Source organism: Alligator mississippiensis, chromosome 1 (genome assembly GCF_030867095.1).
Source record: "Alligator mississippiensis isolate rAllMis1 chromosome 1, rAllMis1, whole genome shotgun sequence".
Classification (NCBI taxonomy): Eukaryota; Metazoa; Chordata; order Crocodylia; family Alligatoridae; genus Alligator; species Alligator mississippiensis.
The window spans coordinates 123,691,811-123,711,864 of NC_081824.1; the positions used below are offsets into that span (position 1 = coordinate 123,691,811).

Consider the following 20,054-nt stretch of genomic DNA (forward strand, 5'->3'; position numbering starts at 1 on the left):
ATTATGCTTGCAGACATAAAAATCTGAAGATACAGATATAGATACAAATTCTGGACAGCAGTCTAAACTCAGCCATATTTCACATCTACATAAAAGAAATATATTCATAGATAAATATATTAAACTATATGTTTAAGAAGAAAAATTTAGGGGACAATGCTATAACCAGTTTCCTTCATGTGGCAATAGTTTTCTCTTATGAGAATCTTAACTGTCACTTTCTCTGACATTTTTAATTGTAATTGTACAAACTTAGAATCACATTTATGTTCCATTGTCATAATATATAAGAAATGGTTAACAAAAATCAAATTTATGTGGATGAAAGGCAAAATACCTGTTAGTTATATAATAAGAAATGTTGCCTCTCCCTAAAATCTATCTACCATAGTATACTGGCTGTATGTCCTCTTCTAACCTTGAAACAAATTTATAACTTAGAAAGACTTGTCATTATCAAAATGTATACATATTTGAACAAAAACAACCGATTCCTTCAGCATATCACATTGGTTAACAGGGAAATCTTTCTCTTTCTAAGCCTGTGTGTGTGTGATTTAATGTGATGCCATTTGTAAGAAGTATGCCATCCTCTTGAGACCTTTGTATTTATCTGCTTTCAATTACACTTGAAGTATTCAGAAAGTCTCCTATACTAATCCTATCCAACTTGGAAGCCACATAGCTCATGCATGAGACTGTCAAACATGAGTAGTTGCAGATGTCAATGCACCAATGGCAGGAATCCAGGAAGATAGATCAAGGCTTAGTCTTTGAAAAATACATGCCAGAACATCTCAGATACATAGCATTGTAGCACCTCATAAGGAAAACGTGTCGTGACAGGAAATCAATAACCTCTTGGAGGCAATCCGTTTCTGAAATATTCTTGATTAATTATGCCAGTGCATGTTTGGCAACATTGCTTGATCCAGCATTAACCTAATGCTTTTTGCATGAAGCAGTATTGTAACTGGTCTCATACGTCAAACTTCATGGTTCAAGTCAGGTTTTAAAGGGTCAGGTTATAGATTTTATAACGTCTCTATGTCAAACATAGCTGCCTTTGCTGCAGCTTGTAGACTTTTACTGATCAATCAAAATAACATTTATTTTCATATAAACAATGGCAAATTAAGCTCCCTGAAATAATTGCATGTAGAACACAAAGTAGTGCATCTCTGGAAAGAAAAAGCTCACAATACAGTAGGTGAAACATGTTTGAAGTGTACAACGGTTTGTAAGACAAAGCACATAAGTGCATCTCTTTCACTGTGGATGCCTGGTATTTAGAATATATAGTACCATATGCATCATGCAAATTAAATGGAAAATCAGTGCATCAGTGATACTGGTTTCATATTGTTTTACCTCCTCCATTTTATAATTAAGAGGGAAAAGGCCAGGAATTAAGGAATACCTCAGAAAATTGTTTATTAAAGTTTGTGTGTGTGCAAACATGCACACATGCACATATGTAATGTAAATTAATAGGCTACACTACATATATGGAGGTAATGTCCTTGAACTGTGTTAGAAGCTACAGAGCTATAGGATAGATCAAACTTCTGACCCTTGGAACCGTAAGTGCACCACAGCCAATAAATTCGCCTCCCCAGTAATTAATTCCAAGGGTTCAAATTTCTGAATAACATCAAATCAATGCTATTTGAAAAATAAATGTTTCTTGCTTTTCCCAAATGTGAAATTTTCCCCCCCCAAATTTTGCTGATCTGAAACCTAAGCAATATGCCGTACTGGACAAGTGACAGGCTCAAAGTCCAAAATCTTTAGGTTGCAAGAAACAGGAGCTTTTTGTTCTTGTAAGGTCAAAAATATTCTTTCCAAAGTTTTATAAAGCTTTTGTTAGAACACTAGTAGACTACCAGATATTAATCTTTAAATGGCCCATTGCATGTATCAATAAGCTATTTTAGGTCATCTGAAGAGATTTATAAAAGCTATTGATTGTAATTTCTCTCCCTCTGAAGCCTGGACTCTGAAGTTGGACTCATGTTACTTGAGAAGCCTAGCTTTTCCAGGGAAGAGTACTACTTTCCATATCAGAAACGTTCTTTAAAGTAATCACTTTAAAATAGGTACAAGATTTCTGGATTTCTGGGGTTTTTGTGTTTTGTTTTGTTTTGTTTGCAGTGTATTCTACAAAAAAATGTAGGTGCAGCCTGATATAAAGATTTTAGTAGCAGCTATGCATAAATATGACAATCCAACACTCATGATAATAAAAAAATATTCAGACAAAATACTTTGTCTATGAAATGTAACTATGATATTAATGATAATTTGGAAGAAACAAAAACATATTTCTTTGGATGGATCTTTTTTTTTTTTAAATGGCATCTCTTTGAATTAGTCCCAACACAGATGGTTCAGATGGTAGAATACAGGAGAGTTGGTCAAAAGTTCACGTTAAAACCAATTTGTCATATAGTTGTAACTGTGTATGTTGTTCTGATTTGGCTGTTTCTACTCCTTAATGAAGGCAGAACCTGGGTTTCCACTATAAATCAAATTCTGTTTCTTTCCCCCTCTGAAATTCAGAAAGAAATACCAACCTCAAAAACAGAAGATAAGGTGAATTATTTTTTCTACTAAAATTTAGATCACTGGGACGAGGAGTGAAGAATAATGACAGTCATTAAAAAGTAGTAGTGATTGCAGTCAGAAAATCAGTTAGTATTCTTTCTTTCTCTCTCTCTCTTTTTTTTTTTTCGCCATTTTTGATGAAAATTATTACTTGAAATACAAAGATGAATTAGCTTTCACAGGACTCATCTAATTGTGATCCATTGCATAGAATTAAAGTTCAGCTGAGTATGCCTTCATTTTAAAAGAATCCAAATAGTAGCGTCAGAGTGGGCTATTGGGAATCTGACAAGTCAATTTGGGCATGTTGGTAGCTAAAGGCCCCCTCTACGCATTACAGGTGTAGTGTTATTAATTGGTTAATTGTTTGATTACCTTAAGAACAGCTACACATGCAAAGTAGCTATCACATGATAAAAATCTCCAACTGGCTATAAAGTTAGACCTTGAAAATGTGTACTAACTTTATCGTTGGTTGCTATCGAGCTTTAATTTGTGTGTAGAAGAGTCTCCCCTGCAACAGGAAGTCCATCAGCCAAGAGGGCTTCCAGCTGCAGGGTGCACCATGCCCAGTGTGAAACCCCCAAGCCTTGGGGATTGTGGCTGCCATGATCCCCAAGGCATGAGGGTGCATGAAGCTCCCAGCTCACATGGGGCTCTTGATCCCAGCTGTGCCTGAGGTGCAGCCAGAATCAAGAGACCATCAACTCTGAGTGCAGGTAGGGCATAAGACACAGCCAGGGCTGAAAGCCCATAAGTTGTGGGACTCTTAGTCCCAGCTGCGTCTGGCTCATGCTTTTTGCCAGTTCAGGGGGAGCCCAGGATCAGGCTCCCAATACACCAGCAATAAGCCTGTGATTGGATCTAATGTGCAATCCCAGTCATGCCTCCTGCCATGCACATGTGGAATAGCGGGAGGCATGATTGTGTGAATCATTCATTAGATCCAATCGTGTCTTTAACCACATGTATAGAGGGGGCCTCAGAGACAGTGAATGTATCTACATAAGATGCTAATTGCATAGTAGCCTAATAACACTGCACAGTAATGTCCTGGGCAAAACCCATGCTAATATGCTACTGTGCAGTAGTATTAGACAACTGCAAAGTTAAAGTCCAAAAAAACCCATGTGTCGCCACTATTGCACAGGAGCATAAGTTACTGTGCATTGATTTAATACTTGATTATCCAAGTACTAAACTTAATGCACTGTAACTATGGCCCATTAATGAACATGGAGATGCACCAGTGTTTAGAAAGCAGAAAGGCTAGATGAGGGATTCCAAGTAAAGGAAAGAACTTTCACAGTTTCATACTTTGCCGTTTATTTATTATTTATTTAATTCTTTTTTTCCATGTATTTTATCCCAGTGACATTTGGGATTGTGAAACAAATTAAATTTAACCAATATATTTAATTATGTCTCACTGTGGCAGCATAACCAGTTCCAAACTCATTATAAAATGAACCTCCTTAGCTGTGGCCTTCAAAATCTTATAGATATTTGTCCAGAAGGCTTTTCTTCTTCTGTTCTGCAAAGAAATGATAAACTCAAGGTCTGCCAAGCTTTTATAAGGAACACTTTCTTCAGCCAGGGACCTTCCACTGAAAACCCCCATCTACCAACAACCCCACCTCCTGGGGTCATGTACAAAAACTATTCCACTGACTCAACTTGTCTAGAGTAATTCTTTCATGTTTGTCACCTGAAGCCCTCCTGGATAATGCAGGCCCCAAGATCTCAGGAAGAAGAGAGACTGGATCCATTATTGGAGAAATGTCTAAAAATGATCAAAGTTCTGTTCTGATTTAGGTGATAGATTAAGCTAGTGTGCTTAAGACTCACTGATTCTACAGCCAACAGTGTGAAAGGAGGTGATATGGTAAGGGCCATTCATTTAGGCTGCAAACAGAGGTTGCATTTATTCCTGAATAAGGCACTTCATCCTGGGATAGAGTGCAGTTTTTCATGCCCATTGTTCTGGGATAAATCTCAGAAAAGTTTCCTGGATAAGAAGTTATAACCCTTTATACCAAGATATTGGGATAAAAGTACCTTTGTACAATTATCCTGGGGTTGCATTTTTGAATCAGTGGCAGAAAAGTGGCACTGCATTCAACCTTTTGCTAAACCCTGTACATGCTGATCCCAGGATATTTTTGTTCCAGGATAAACAAGGGCACCATGTGTCCAGAGACAAGTATAACAGTTAGATTATTATGTTCTGTACCATCAAAAGGGTAAAGAAGACACAACTTGTATTGTGTGGCACTACAGTTTCAATTAGTGGCACTAAAATAACATTTTTTTTTTAAATTTTACTACACAAACTTACATAACAACTTGTTGCAAGTCCCAGTGCTGGTCTGGTCCAGCATTGTGGTATTTTATATATACCTGAAGAAGGAACCACTTAATGCAAAGAGGGAAACTGTGACAACTGGAAGGTACCAGGAAATCTAAAGCGAGATGAAGTGTCATCAGGGGGTTAGAGAATAGTGGGGGGAAGGCAAAGAAGGAGCAGCTCAGGACACCAGAACAAAAACAGGGAGCAGCCTGAAGCAGCAGGAGCTAAGAAGTGGGAGAAGAACATCTCAGAGGGCGGTAAGCAGAGCAGTCTACAGTAATTGATGGAGAAAGATCGAGGGCAGAAATTAGATCAAAGGAGCTGAAAGAGCCAGACAGGTCCAAACATTAGTGCTTGAAAATGATTTTAGCCATGTTGTTGTTATCCCTCTACATGGGTGGATCCAATTTTTCATGCTGGGGGGTGCAGGCTGCACCCCAGCTCCCAGCCTCCCCCTGCCCACAGCAGGGCAGGCAGACTGCACTACACAAGCAAGAGTGGGTATATCTACACATGCATCTTAATGCACAGTAGCCTATTTTACTGTGCATTAATGCGGCATGTAAAAAAAGGGCTATTATGCTAATGCACAGTAACATAGGCTACTGAGCATTAAGCATCACCTAAAAAGTGTGCACTTGTACCACTGCACATTAGGGCAGCCTAATGTACATGAATTTAGTACCACACTTTGGACATACTAAATGTAATGTGCATTAGGTCCTTACTGTCCCCAGCTGACCCAGGGAGAGGTGGGAAGCTCCAGAGCTGCTCTGGCCCTGTTCCAGCTGGGCTCCATGTGGAGCCAAGCTCAAATACACACAGAAGTACCAACAGCAGCAGTGGGCAGGTTAATTTCCCAGTGCCTGCTCCTGGGCTGGCAGAGAATATCAGGGGGACTGGGCAGGGAGGAGGGACCCACCTTCTGCCACCACTGTCCCTGGATGAACCCAGCTCTGCATAAAGTCTGACTGAAGCAAGCAGGAGTGACTCTGGAGCACCCCCTCCAGTCCCACCCACCTCTAGCCCCGCCTTTCTCCCCCCAGTAGTTGAACAATAGTGGCAGTGGTGAGAGAGGGAGTGGGGAGAGGGAAGCAGAGGGGAGGAGAAGTGCTGCTGAGCAAAGAGGGAAAGGGTGGGGGGAATCCTTATTTGCTTTGAGGACTTAAAAAAGTTTGCCAGCTGCTGCTCCTGCAGCAGAGTCAACTGAAATGGGGTATATCCACACCATTGCATCCCCCTGGATCCACCACTGCCCCTCTATATTGTTCAGACTGGAATCCAGAATTGTGTTGTATTCCCAGTTTTGTCTCGGACTTCCTGAATGACCTCAGGCGAGTTACTTAATCTCCTACACCTCAGTTCCCCTTCTGTAAAATGTGGATCCTCATACTGATACTGTGAGGACAAGTTTTTTAATAATTATGAGGTGCTCAGATGCAATAGATGGATGCTATGGCTTTAAATAAATACATTCACATTACTTCCCCTGACACCTAATAGCAGTAAGGAGGAAAGAACACATCACTGGGCTGGCTTAATGTTCATTATGTATGTAGACATGTGTATATATGTGCTTACATATCTAGATATAAATATATATCAGAAAGAAAGAGGATCAACCCATCAACAGTTGGTAGGGGTGAAGTGAACTAGTGTGTAATTCCAGCTAATTGAGATATCTTGTATCCTCTATATGTATGTACACAAGAGAGGAAAAGAGGAGTTTACATTAAAGAGGAAGTGTTAATTTTTTCAAAGAGCATTACACTCTCCTATCGATTAAAAACTGTTATCTCTAGCTCTTGTGTGTTGTGGCATTTTAGGCCATTGTTTAGATCATAGGATATTTCTTCCTCCCTTTAATCGTACAATAATAATTAATGAGCTGTCTCTGGCTGCCTTGGACTACATCCTGTGCATCACTGTGTCTCAACTAATAGTAATAATTTCTTATTTGTAAAAGAGAAAGTGCTACCAGCACTCTGCTCACTCAAGGATTCTAATTTATTATACACCCTGTTCTGATATCCTGCTGCTCTTTATGGATTATACTGCCTTGGTATAATCCTTCAGATGACACATAAATATTCCCCCACTGACTGTACTGTATCTCAAAAGTTTTCTCAAAAGATCGGTTAAATAATTATACTGCCCCTTGTTTTACAAGTTTGTTCTCTGGTCTTCTTACACAAAGACAGCTGCATTATGACTACAGTTGTGCTACAAGTGTTGCTGACTGCTATTGTAGAGATTTTTAGATATGTCGATATCAGTTTCTCGGATGAGCACTTTGGCAAGGATTTTAAATGTAATGGAAAGTATGCACTTCCTTAATATTTTTTCGTTTCTCCAAACCTTCAATCTCAGAGTGTTTTACATGCCTCTGAGAAGCAGGAAGGCAATGGAGATGGATTACATCATTCTCTCTAACATGCAGCAGCTGTTTACTAGCACATAGCTACATGAGAGTGTGGAACAGAAAGTGAAGGATCATACCATATCTGATGGAAACTGCAGAAAGAAATTTGAAAAATCCACTTGTAATTTCCCAGATTGGACTTTGGTCAGGACACTGGAACTAAAAATATAGGAATGGCCCCACACAATCAGAACAATGGTCCATCTGGTCCGTTGTCTTGTCTCTGACAGTGATCAGTACCAGATGCTTGAGAAAAATGTATAAAATCCTGTTAGTGAAAGGACAGCAGGATGCCCAGAAGGGATGTTAACATCCCAGGATTTAACACTCTTGCTCTTGGAAAAAAGGGTCATGGGATTGTATCCTTAATGAACATTAGTACTCAGGATTTCAGTTTTCTTTCTTATTTAAGCACTAGCACTTCCAGTCACTAGCACCATTCTGGAGCTTTATCCAGTAATGGCTGGGATGGGACAGAGCTAGCTATTGAAGCACATCAGCAGTTCTGCCTTATTTAGGGGTCTGCCATAGTCTGTAATTTAAGCACTGCATTCAGAGCTCATTAAATTTTACCTTGCACACTCTAATGTGAGGATGTTAAGGCACATGTTGGATGCATAAGGCCCGTGGGATGGATCTGGCCAATGGAGCCATTTCATCCAGCCTGAGGGGCTCTTGGAGGGGCTGGGAATTCAGAGGTGAGGCCAGCCACTGAATTCTAGGGACAGAGGCCTGTTGGAGCCACATATCATTAGTTGTGGGGCAAGCAATACCTGTATTATTATATTAACCTTAGCAGCTCACCATCACCACCTGCTCCATTGCCAGAGGTGGATACACAAGGAGCCCCCGGTTCCAGATCCAGTGCAGGGGCCAATGGGTTTGCCACCCCTGATCTGATCACAGCACAACTCCAATGTCTTCATACTGCTGGACCCTGGTGTCCATTTGTTAAGAGGATTCTGTACATTTATCTATTGCATGTGAAGAAATACCAGCTGTATGTAATAAGACAATGCAAACTGAAGAAAACAGATTCAGGTTGCAAGCGTTTGATAGATTTTAGGGGCTCAGGAACACAGACCAGGGCATTAGAAGCATTAGTCACTGGCCTCTCACAGTTTCAAAGTTCTGTTTCCTGCATTTCTGCCTGCCTCCCACCTTGCTTATTGCTAATGAAACATTGCACATTTTAGAGCCTCACATTGCATCAGTGGACATGTACTTACTATCACCACAAAACAGTCATGATATTACTTATTGATTCCCGCAGAATGCTCTGAAGCATTTTGTTCTGGGAAGGACCCAGATTTCACAGCCCCCTCCTTCCCCACTCCACAATCAATCTGTTGATACTGTTTGGACAAAAGATTTACTTCCTATATCAAAGCCACTAAGCTCCATCACTTTATTTATATATGCTACTTATTAAGAGAGTGCTGAATGCCTGTCATAATTAAGTCTTTTTAGGACAGAGATGGGGTGACTTGATGGGGTTTCCATAGGAAAATAATCTTTCATCTTTAACCTCTAGTTTTAAATCAAATCTAGTTAGAAATCAGTCTTTTGCTGGCTTCTCACTGGCTCATGTAGAATCATCACAGTGATCACCATCCAGCTCCTAGTGGACAGGTGATCACATTACAAGGACCACGCTCAAAACTTCAGCCTTCCAGAGAGTCTCAAGGGAGCCAGTAGGCTCTAGAGTGAACTTCTCACTTAGATTTGGGGAGGTTTTTTCAGGTGAAAATTTGAGTCACATGGGTGCAGAACTGTAGTTATTGTTCCTGTCCTATGGAAGGGAGATGTTAGTATTCAGGGATATCCATTTAGTGCTTTTTAAAAAACACTAACATTCACTTGAAAATGCAGTTTGGGGAGGGGGAAAGAAAGCTAAGCAACTTGCTGATGGAAATAGAGTTAAAACCAGAAGCACTTAGTGCTTGGAAGATAAAACATATAATCAGGCTTTCAGCACTGAGCATTTAAATTTCTTAAAAAGACTATTACAGAGCTCATTCTTAATGTACTTGATTTGCATAAAACCTTTTCTTCCAAGTACCTGTTGCAGAATTAAACTAAAAAGGGGAAGTATAGTCCCCCATCAAATGTCATTTTGTTATGCAGACGTTACAGATGTGCCTGTTTGTAACACGATTTTCCAGTCTAACATTTCATTAGGGACGTATACATATATACAATGAAAGGGATGGGGAGCATTTTTAAAATACTCTTTGAACAGGCATTACTGAATTTTCATTTTAAGAGTATATCTTAGTACAATTCAATTTCAGAAGGTATTACAGGGGTTAAGAGAAGTTATTCACCTGTAGCTTTCAGGAGAGTTTATTGCAGTGCGCGCTAACAACGCCATTCCAAAAAGTCACTCTTTAAAAACATGTATTGGGAGGGGTTTTTTCTTCTGTGTTTAACTTTTCTAAGTGATTTCTTTATCAAATTTGATTGTAAAATGCCTGAAAACTCAGCCTGCATTCTGAGAGTCAAGCTTATCTTTTTCCTCCATGTCATGCAGTGTTACAGAAATGAAGGTGATGCAAATCCACTTGCCTTCACTTATACCAGTGCACTCCTATGCCCTGAGTGACACCTGTACAATCTCTAGGCCTTCAGATGGTTGGCATAGATGTAACCTTGGGGAACAACTCTATGGATAATGCACAAGATGTGATGGGACCTGCAGTTCACTCTCCCATAGAGAGGAGTACTGGCTCTTTGGAGTTTGCAGGAATACAAAGCAGTACAAGCTTATTTTTATCACTAAGTTAAAAGAATTCTGAATACACAGATGAAACAGAGCTGAGTAAGACTGTGGCATTCATTTTTGCTTTGCCAGTTTTCAGGGTATACTACTCTTTCAGGTTCATTACTCTCCATGTAAATAAAGTCTTAGTTCACAACTTGATCATTTTAACTTAACATCCCAAAAACGCGATATTGAATTTTTTTTGCTAGCTTGTTCAGTTGCTTATTATTTAAGTGACAACAAGGTGCTGGGAGCCACAGAAAAAAGTGAGAGACATAGTGTCCACTAGGTTACAGACTAGAAGCACAGCAAAAATGATAGAGGCACAAATAGGTGTTAACGACCAGAGCAGTTGTTATTTTCTTCTTAATGCATGCATTTCACAGTGCTTCTAGCTTAGGAGGTAGCCTTGGTAGAACTGTGTTTTTAAGGACTGATTTGAATAAAGGAAACATTGGTTATCTTTCAGGCACATTGGGAGATTCAGATATGTAGGCTCAAGTCTACATTACTGACTGGTCAGTGTAGCTGTACTAGTTAAAGGTCTGAAGAGGTGTGATTCTTTCAGTGTCATAGCTGTGCTGGTAGAAGCCCCTAACATAGATTCTCCTGTGTATACAAAACTGTACTTTTACTGGTATCGGTAGTTGTAGTGTGGGTGGAATGAGCTATATTGGTAAAACATAGCTTTGCTCATACACATTTTATCTGTACTAAAAGTGTTTCCTCAGTACAATATAGCAGCATTCCTGTAAGTTACAAAACCCTCTTGGCACAGATGGCCTCTTGGTTCATGGAGGGTGATGAAGAATCTATCATTTCCCCCAGTAAGTTGCTTCTATAATTATTTACCCTCACTATTAAAAACTTGCACCTTAGTATTTGAAGCTTCCTATTACCTGAACCTTCTCACCCTTTGTTCCCTTTAAAAGAAAGCTTAGGGAGACATGTGGCAACTAGGGTAAGAAATTTTGTGCTTCTGTTCTCACTCTTGCATGTATTTTGTGAATAAGTAAAGGATTTTGGTCCCAGAAATGTCAAATCAGGCAGCTTTCACCAGCTAATTTTTAATGATTTTTAGCAAATTATGTCAAGGACAGTGAGTGAGGCAGTTTCCCCTCTGAGCAGCCAATCACAAAATGACCTTAGATGTATTTGGAGAGCTGAGGGTACAAACATACTGACTTTTCACAGCTTCCTTAGTCCGGATAGGTCTGACACCAAGACCTTTGAATCCTGCTTGCCATTATCAGATCAGATCCAAACTTGATCAAAGTTCCAGTCTGAATCAGATCCAGTATACAGACTGAATATTAACCCTATTGCTGCTTGGCATAATTAAATAGAAACATGTCTGTTTACAAGATGTCATAATTTAAAATTAAGCCTATTACAATGTTTGGAATAGGGAGATTGCAATTTTTTTAGCATAAGTATTTTTGCATTTTAATCATGTAATAGGACACTTTTGACTTAAAAAGCACACTTTCAGCTAATAATGCAACACATTACTAGTGTTGCAAATCAAACTTAAGTTTTCCATAATGTTATAAGGATTCAGGATACACCTAGAAATAGATTTCTGTGAGGTTTGTGTTTAATTTTGATTACACTGTGCTTTGGTACCATTTTGTACATAGCCTGTTTGTTAGGGGCTGGAAGGGACCTTACAGATAATCAGGTCCAGCCCCCCTGCACTTCACTGGTATCAGTTAGTTTCTTTTTTGTTTTGTTAGTCTTTCAAAAAACTGCAGAGGAGATCATTTAAAAAAACACCCTATGAAAAAATGCACAGCTATAAAAATTGGTCAGGGAACTGTAGTGTTGTACAGTAACTGAAATGTTAATTATCATTGGTTTTTAATTGACAAGTTAATGGATTGCCATGTTCAAACATTGTCATATTGACAACTTGCATGTAGTCTCAATTAGGAACAGAAATTACACATGAACTGGTGTAAGTGAATGGAAACCGGTCAAATCTGTAACACAACAGAAGTTCAGTACAAATAAACTGTTTTCAAAATGCCTGAAACCAATTTAAGATAAGCCTGGATGGATATAGTATCAGACTTAACTGATTTAGGTTCAGTCAGTTTATTGAATTTCTTTCCCAGATCCTCTCCAGATTCAAGTTAACTCACATTACCCCAGCATCCCATGATGCTTTGCACCTCCCTGCAAACTCTCCCTTTCAGGGTGGGTGGGCTAGCCATGGTCCAAGCTGTCTGGTCCAGCCAAGCAGGGAGGCATGCTCTAGCAACCCCAGCTTCTGGCCTGGGCCACTGCAGACACATGGCTGCATTTCTAGAATCAAAATTAAATGTCTGTTCACTTGCTTATCGGTTCAATCTATGCAGTTTAGATTAACCTGTGAAGACTAAATGGATTGAGTCTCAAGCTTTTTGACTGTGTACTTAGTCTTGCAGATGTCAGTGGAAAAAAAACAGTTTATAAATTCTATTTCAATCAGGTGTATCAGGTATAATTAAGACTGGGTGAACAGATCACATAGAACATATAACCTGCACAATATCAAGGTGTTTTTTGAACCAAACGTGTCTGCTGATTTGTGCTTCCTAAGCATGCTAGTCAGCCTGGGCACTTGGTGTTCACATAGCTCTAACCATACTAGTTTAGCAGAGGCACATAGCAAGGGATCAGCACCTAGTTCTAATGATGTTTCATAGCAGATCCAAAACCTCCAAGTGAATCTCCAGGGGTTGGTTTGCTGCCAACCTCTGTTAATGGACTCTGAAGATATTGCTCAGTTAATAGACCTTTCAACTACTAGTGGGCGCCACTATAACAAACCACATGTAAAACATACATGCATTCCCTTGATGGTGATTTATGCTGTTTAAAGGGATGGGGGTGGAACAAGCTGTTAAAAAGATGAAGAAATTGAAAGCTCTCCTAACTGCTGTATTATCCACCTGACATTCTCTAAATGCCAGTCATTAATTACTAATGTATTGAAAATAAGTACAGTTATCCAATTCAGATTATGTTACATCTGTGAGGAGGAGAATTTTTTCACGAGTTTAGCATTCCCCATCCAAATCATTCCCTTTTTCCACTGTTGTTAAAAAGCAGGGCTCCAAAGCACTGTTCTATTTTATCTCAATTAGGTCTGTTTCCCCAAAAGATATTTCTAAGATGTGTCCTTCCTACTTTAAACCTAGGGTTAAGATTGAGTTTACTTTGTGACTATTAAATTTCAAATTCAGCGTTCAATCTGCCTCTTCCATGGAGGTCAACCAACAAAAGCTGCATATAAATATCCAATGGCAGAATGTGTACATAGACAATATCATACTTACCCAATTGCTGAGCCACTAGTGAGAAAAGATAGAAACTGGTTTCTGATGTAGACTGCCCCTGAAATCTTTTCACTTTGCAACCTTTCACTGAGCTCAGTGGGAGATTCATGTGCAGATTCTTGGCAAGGGACAAATCCTCAGCTGATATAAACTCCATTAAAGTCAAGGGTGTCACACAAGTTGATAACTTGCCCCCAAATCTGCCCTGCAATATATGTTAAAGCATTTTTCTACAGCTCAAAGCATGAATTTAAAATCTGATCTGCTCAGGACCCAGAGGCTGCCCCCAAATTAGCCCAACTGTAAATTAGTTCAGACTATGGAGTCAAAATGGCCTGACATGATGCTAGCCTCACGCTTCCCTTGTGTACTGTTGGCCACTAAAACTGCTATGCCTTGACTACACTGGCCAATGGGCTGGTGGACTTGTGTGGACACTTAGACAGGAGGTTCGGTGGAAAGGCAAAGGAATGCACTTTTTCACTCTGATGTTGATTGGATGAGGAGACCTTTTTAAAAGGTGCAACCCAAGGAGACATGAAAAAAATAAGGATTTTTTCCCCCTCTAAATAAAGGCAGGTGACTCATATATGTTCTTAGAGCAGTGGTTTTAGTGCCCTTCACATGAAGATCTAAAAACATCTTTTCTTCCAAAGATTAACAAATGGAGACTTACGATACATCTGCAAGGAGGATATTGTTCCCATTTCTCAGGTGGTGTGACTGAAAAACAGAGATACTTGGGTTGACATTTCCTCAGACTGAGACATGCTTAAGGCTAATTTTCAAAAATGCTAATCCCATGCAGCTCTGCTGCTGCTCACAACCTCTGAAATTCAGGTCCTAAAAGCCTAACAATGCAATGGGCACACACAACAACTGTGCAATACCAGAAGCAAAACCCAGGTCCCATAATTCTGGGTTCTGACCCTTAATTTCAAAATAATCCGTCCATGCAGTTTGAAGGCAAAATAAAATGTATGTTCTCTCTGCTTCTTCCAACTCTGCCCTCAGCAATTAACTATCAAAGAGACAGATTTAAGAAGGGGTTATTGATCTGCTTTCTAAGCTCACAGTTTTGCTTCTTCTCATACCCACAAAGAGTTTATCTCTAAATTTAATTTTCTTGCCAGAAATCTTTCCTGTTAGGTTTTCTGTTGTAGAGCAAGTGCTGAAATGCAGTGAGAATCATTTGTATCACCTGCCTTTTTCCTGTTGTTTTGTTTTTTTAGCATACAACAGTTTTGCCCTTTGTATTAATCGAGATGAGAACAGCACATCATCAGTATCCCAGCAGGAGCAGTGGACTGGCTGCAGTATGCACCTTCTCCATTGGCTATATTTTATGGTAAGGACTGTACATGCTGTGTTTTCATATTGTATTGGGGTTTTGTACTGCTAAATTTGGGCACATATTTCATTATGGATATAATCACTAACAGATTCACACTGCATGCTTCGTTTGGTCCAAGACCTGGGCTTTGTCTGGTTTCCCCAGATGCTTATATTTTTAGAAAGTATATGCCAAACCTCACACAACAGGAATTTGTTGAACAATCCCATGTAAGCAGTGGTCTTTCCAAGGCTACATTTTTCAATCTTTTTTCAAGATAAATGTTTTTCTTGGACCCTGATTTTATTGCTTAGGGTTTTTTGTTCTATCAAACTAAATTGAGAGTAGTCAAATGATTTCCTGCAACAACATTTTAAGCTCCACCAGAAAAGATAGAACATAGATTTCAGTTCCTGGCTTCTTGCTATTAAATTGATTACAGAATTATTACAAACAACTTGCAATTTATTTTGATATATGCAAATATTTTGGGGGAAACTAAATTTTAAAAATGACCTTTCATTAGCAACACTGACCTCTACTTTTATGACCACGTTCCCATTCAAATGTCTGCCTTATCTGACAGAACATTGTATTCATTGACTTTGTTTTCACAATGCCTTTTTTAGTCCTTCTGGCATTTCAGTTTTTTCATTAAAACCTTTGTTTTAATAACAAGCTTCTTCCATACTATATTTTGTATATACGTCTGTGTGTGTGTGTGTGTGTGTGTTTGTGTGAGTGTGTGTTGCATGCACACATACTCCCTATATTCTACCACAGAGAAAGGTTGCTATGCTGTAAAGCCTCTGAAGGAAGGGTCAGAATATACATATATCCCTTCTGGTGGTCCATTGTGACCCCATCCTTTACAATTCTTCAGAAGCACATCTGTCTTTTCCTATGGTAGAATGAAAAACTGGATACAGCTCTTTCCAAACTACAAAATGCTGCTTTATCCAGCAACCAAGGGGATTACTATAGAAAAACACAACAGGCCAGGAAGTGTGACTTCTACACCATTGTCTGCCCCTACCGGCTGGGGAAAGAAAGAATGCTCTACATATTCACACATATTCACACATACACATACGCATATTCACACATACTGAATAGTCATACCACAGCCAAAATGAAAGCTGAAAAGGAATTCACTGCTCCAGGAGGTCTGAGTCACATGCCATGGGTAACTATAAAAATAGCTAATTTTTGCTTAATTTGCTTAATTTTTTGACCAAGAATAACCTTTGTAATTGTGCTTGATAAAATAAGGTTAATTGCATCTCAAGCATAAGAGCATAATATGATTGCACCATAAGAAAGGAAGAACTTTTTTCACCTCCATGCAATAAAGTGCAACTGGCTAGGTTATAAGGGATATGTTTTATCTTTGAAATGGTACAGAGGGGCAGGATACAAGACTTATTGGACCAATGTTTTGATCTAGCATGGCAGTTTGTCTTTATTAAAAGTCATGCAATGGAAAATTTTTCTTCAGGAATGGAAAAGTTGAAACAATCCAGTTTTGTAAGAAGAAATAAAATCAATTGGTATCTTAACATCTTTTTAAGCCGATGTTACGAAATCAGTATGAAGAGAATTGTTCCAAATGTTTGTTTTTCCCCTCCAGTGACTTCCAAACATAAATTGATGCTGACTCAAGCTGCTAGGGGTGGTCTTGAAGTTACTACACCATCACATCACACACTTTATATCAGTTGTTGTCATTACGTTTGGAAGTATAAATACTATAATAGCACAGCGCACATGCATCCGAAACACTGCTCAGCTTATTTCAAACAACAAGAACAGTACAGAGGGTTTAATGTTGCCAAAGGATGGGCATCTGCCTCCTGCTTCTCAAAAGGAGATGATCTGGACATAAAACACAGGGAGAAACTGAGTCTGCATAAGGAGAGAAATTTGCCATTACATCACTCCTTCCTAGCAGCTATTCTCAGTATTATTGATCATGAGGTGTTCATGGCTTACCTGCCAGGAGTGGCTAGGGTGGCTCTCACGTGGTCCCATTTCTTCCTTGATGAGCATTCCCACAGGGTGAGTTGAGGCAATTGCTCATCCTCTCTAAGGACACTCCTGTGGGATTCTGCAGAGTTGCATTTTGTTTCTCCTCCTGTTTATCATCTGTAATGGTCTGCTGGGAGGCTTTGTGAGGAAGCATGTCCTGAGGTGTGCCACCAGCCAGCTGGTAAGCAGTAGTTGTATGCCTCTCAAGTGTCCAAGGCAGCAAATGCTATTGAAGGCTTTACTGGAATGAAGATCAGGGCTTGGTGGTTTTAACTCAATCCAAATTGAAGAGAGGATAGAAGACTGGAGGAAGCAGCCAGAAATTATGGCAAGGGTTATATTGGCCCCTTTTATTGAAGGTATGCCTGTTCATTTTAACTAGATCTCCTAAATAGAGCCTTGCTTGCATTCCCAGATGCTGTTAAGTGACTGCATAGAAGTGCTGAGAAGGAGTGCTTTCATTCATTTCAGGTGGCTGTAGTCATTTAATCCAGATATGGCTCTTGCTACCATGATCCATCCATTTGTCACTTGAAGGTTAGTGTAATGCATTCTATCTGAACCTCCCCCTGGAAAACTGAATAAATGGAGAAAGGAACACCATGCTCCTTAAGAAGTGTCTCTTGCTTACCAGGGCATAACACCATTACCCTCTGACCTGGTTTGACTGTCTGTGAATTTCTGAGTAGGCCTTGTCATGTTATTTTTAACTTACAAAGCTTGTTATCAGCCTGAGAGACTTTCTTCCTGTGCCACCCAGCCACTTTTGCAATCAAGAGGCACACTGAAGCCAGAGCTGCTTCAGTACAAATCAGAGAGCGTGGCTGGCAAAATGGGCTCTGTGCTCTGCACTCAAATTCTGTAGTCCCCATCTTTGCCTGAAATAGTCTGTGGCCCACTACAAAGCTTTCTTTGAAGGAAAAAGAATATTGGTTAGTTTTCATGTGGGTCATTTAACCCAGATGCTGGCATGGGTGCTTTATAATAGATACTTTATTGATTGAAGAAATATGCAATTACATGAGTAACAAGCAAAGCCAAAGACAGGAGCATGTGACTAAGTTACTTAGTGCTCACTAAGAATTATGCACAGGTTCATGTCTCCTCGAAAACTGTGAGGCTCTCTGTCTTTGTTTTCCACCAAAGCAAGCACTTAAATGGCTAAGGCTCACTTTTCCCCTGTCTGCAGAAGCTAACCCTAGCACTTTAATTAAACTTTCTGATACCCAGGCATTGCATTCGTTCACATTTGCCCTGGGCACAACAGCCCTTGTGTTGCCAGCTGTACACCTTATATGGATTTTTCAGGCTAAAGGCCAGGGGATGATGTGGTAAAGGCCAATTTGCTTGATTTAGAATGAGCTTGAAAAGGTCATCATTTTTAATGGATTGTTTAATCTGTTTAATATTGAGAAAATTCACAACTATGCCAGTGCTACCAAAAAACACTGCCAGTGGGTCTAGGTGGTTGATTGTCAATGTAAATAAAACAGCCAGAAATGTTTTGCAACAATGATCATGTGGGAACTAACATTTGAGCCAGATGTGTCCCTAAAAATACAAATAGGTGTAGTTCAAAGAGCTTTTTGTTCCTTTTGCCCTGAGCTGTGTGTGATATTAAATGTCCATTCCCAAGAATCCAACTCCACTTCTTTGGTCTGGGAACAAAATACCTGATCATTCTTGGTCCCACGTGGATAAGAAGGGGAGTTACACCTACATATGCTGGGGCTGAATTTGATCCATTCTTTTGTTACTTCATAAAATAATTCAGGCAGTGCAGTTACATCAGAAATCCCATTTAGAATGCAATTTCCTTTTAGGTGACTTTAGGGAGGTCTGTTCATTTGATGAAGGGAAGATGGAGAGTTAAAATAGTGTAGTACATTGTGTGATCACTACGTGCTTTTAAGGAAAAATAAAAACTCCTGGGCAATTTGGGAGGGTGGTAGTAAATCCATCTATGCTCAGTCTTCTTAAACAGTTCATAGAATCATAGAAGTAGGTTCGGAAGGGACCTTGTAGATCTTCAAGTCCGACCCCCTGCCTGGGCAGGAGGAAAACTGGGCTCAAATGACCCCAGTCAGATAGGCATCAAGCTGCTTCTGATGATGAAAAGGAAAATCTGAATTGACTTTCTGTTACCATAGATATCCTACATGTTTTCATGCACCACATTGCACGCAGGCACGCGCACACACACATGCATCCACAGAGCCTCCTGTTAATGTATTAGGCTCATATACTGAGCCTCCTGTAATGTATACTCATATACTGAAAGTATATTTATTTTTCCAATCTTTTCCACAGATAACTTGTATTCTTCTTCTTCTTCTTCACATTACTATAGACATAGGACCCCCCCCCCCCCCCCCAGTCATGGACCAGGACTCCATTTTGCTACCCCTTGTACAAATACAAAACACCCAAATGGTTTCTGTTCTGAAGAGTTTACAAGCTATGTATAAGACAAGAGAAGTGATAGTTTTAGATCACTGGGTCCAAACCTGGCAGCATCAGTGGTGTGGGAGTTAACGCAGCTGTTGCTCACTTCACCACTGATATGCATTGCCAATGGGGCTCTGTAGCTGGAAATGTAGCAATGGGCCTCATCCCAAAACTCCTAGCTACTCTAGAGTTACACTGGTGAAACGCTTCTGTGAGCCCAGTTTCTGACATCCCTGCTTTAGATAGACAAGGAAGTACAAGAAAACAATAATAGAATACTGATTAGTATTTGGGCAAGGGCTTCAGGACACCAGTGGCCTAAGTGTTGTCAAGCTTTCTTAGTAGGGATCATGACAAAGAATCATTTTAAATAGGGTTTTGAAGGAGGATACTGAAGTAGTTTTGTGAGTTCTTCCTACAGGTGAGAGGCAGCATAGGAAAAAGCACAAAGGTGCTTGTTAGGTGATCTAACAATGAAAGTCACAATGAAACATTGTGATTGAGCAGAGGCAGGAACTGACCTTGCCTTATTGAACGAAAATAATAAATAGAGTGGGTTTAGGCCATAAACAGCCTTGAAAGTAAAAATAAGCAGTTTCTTTTGAGGGGAAGAAGGCGGGGGAGTCAGTGGAAAGATTAAAAGAAACAGATGGTCTGGTCAAAGTGATGGGCTAGGAAAATACTCTTTAGACTCAGACTGACATCAATTTCTCCTGGGAGACTTGCTGCTCTCCCAGGAGAAACCATAAATGAACAGGTGTTCAGGCTTTTTCTCCTGG

At 39.7% G+C, this 20,054-nt stretch overlaps 1 protein-coding gene across 1 annotated transcript in view; it reads left to right on the plus strand.

Moving 5' to 3' along the window:
• Nucleotides 1–20,054, plus strand: part of AIG1 (androgen induced 1) — a 210,369-nt gene that overhangs the window by 174,379 nt on the left and 15,936 nt on the right. The window contains exon 4 of the mRNA XM_006265734.4: nt 14,699–14,814. Coding sequence (XP_006265796.1) covers nt 14,699–14,814 — 116 coding nt within the window. The remainder of the gene's footprint in view (nt 1–14,698; nt 14,815–20,054) is intronic.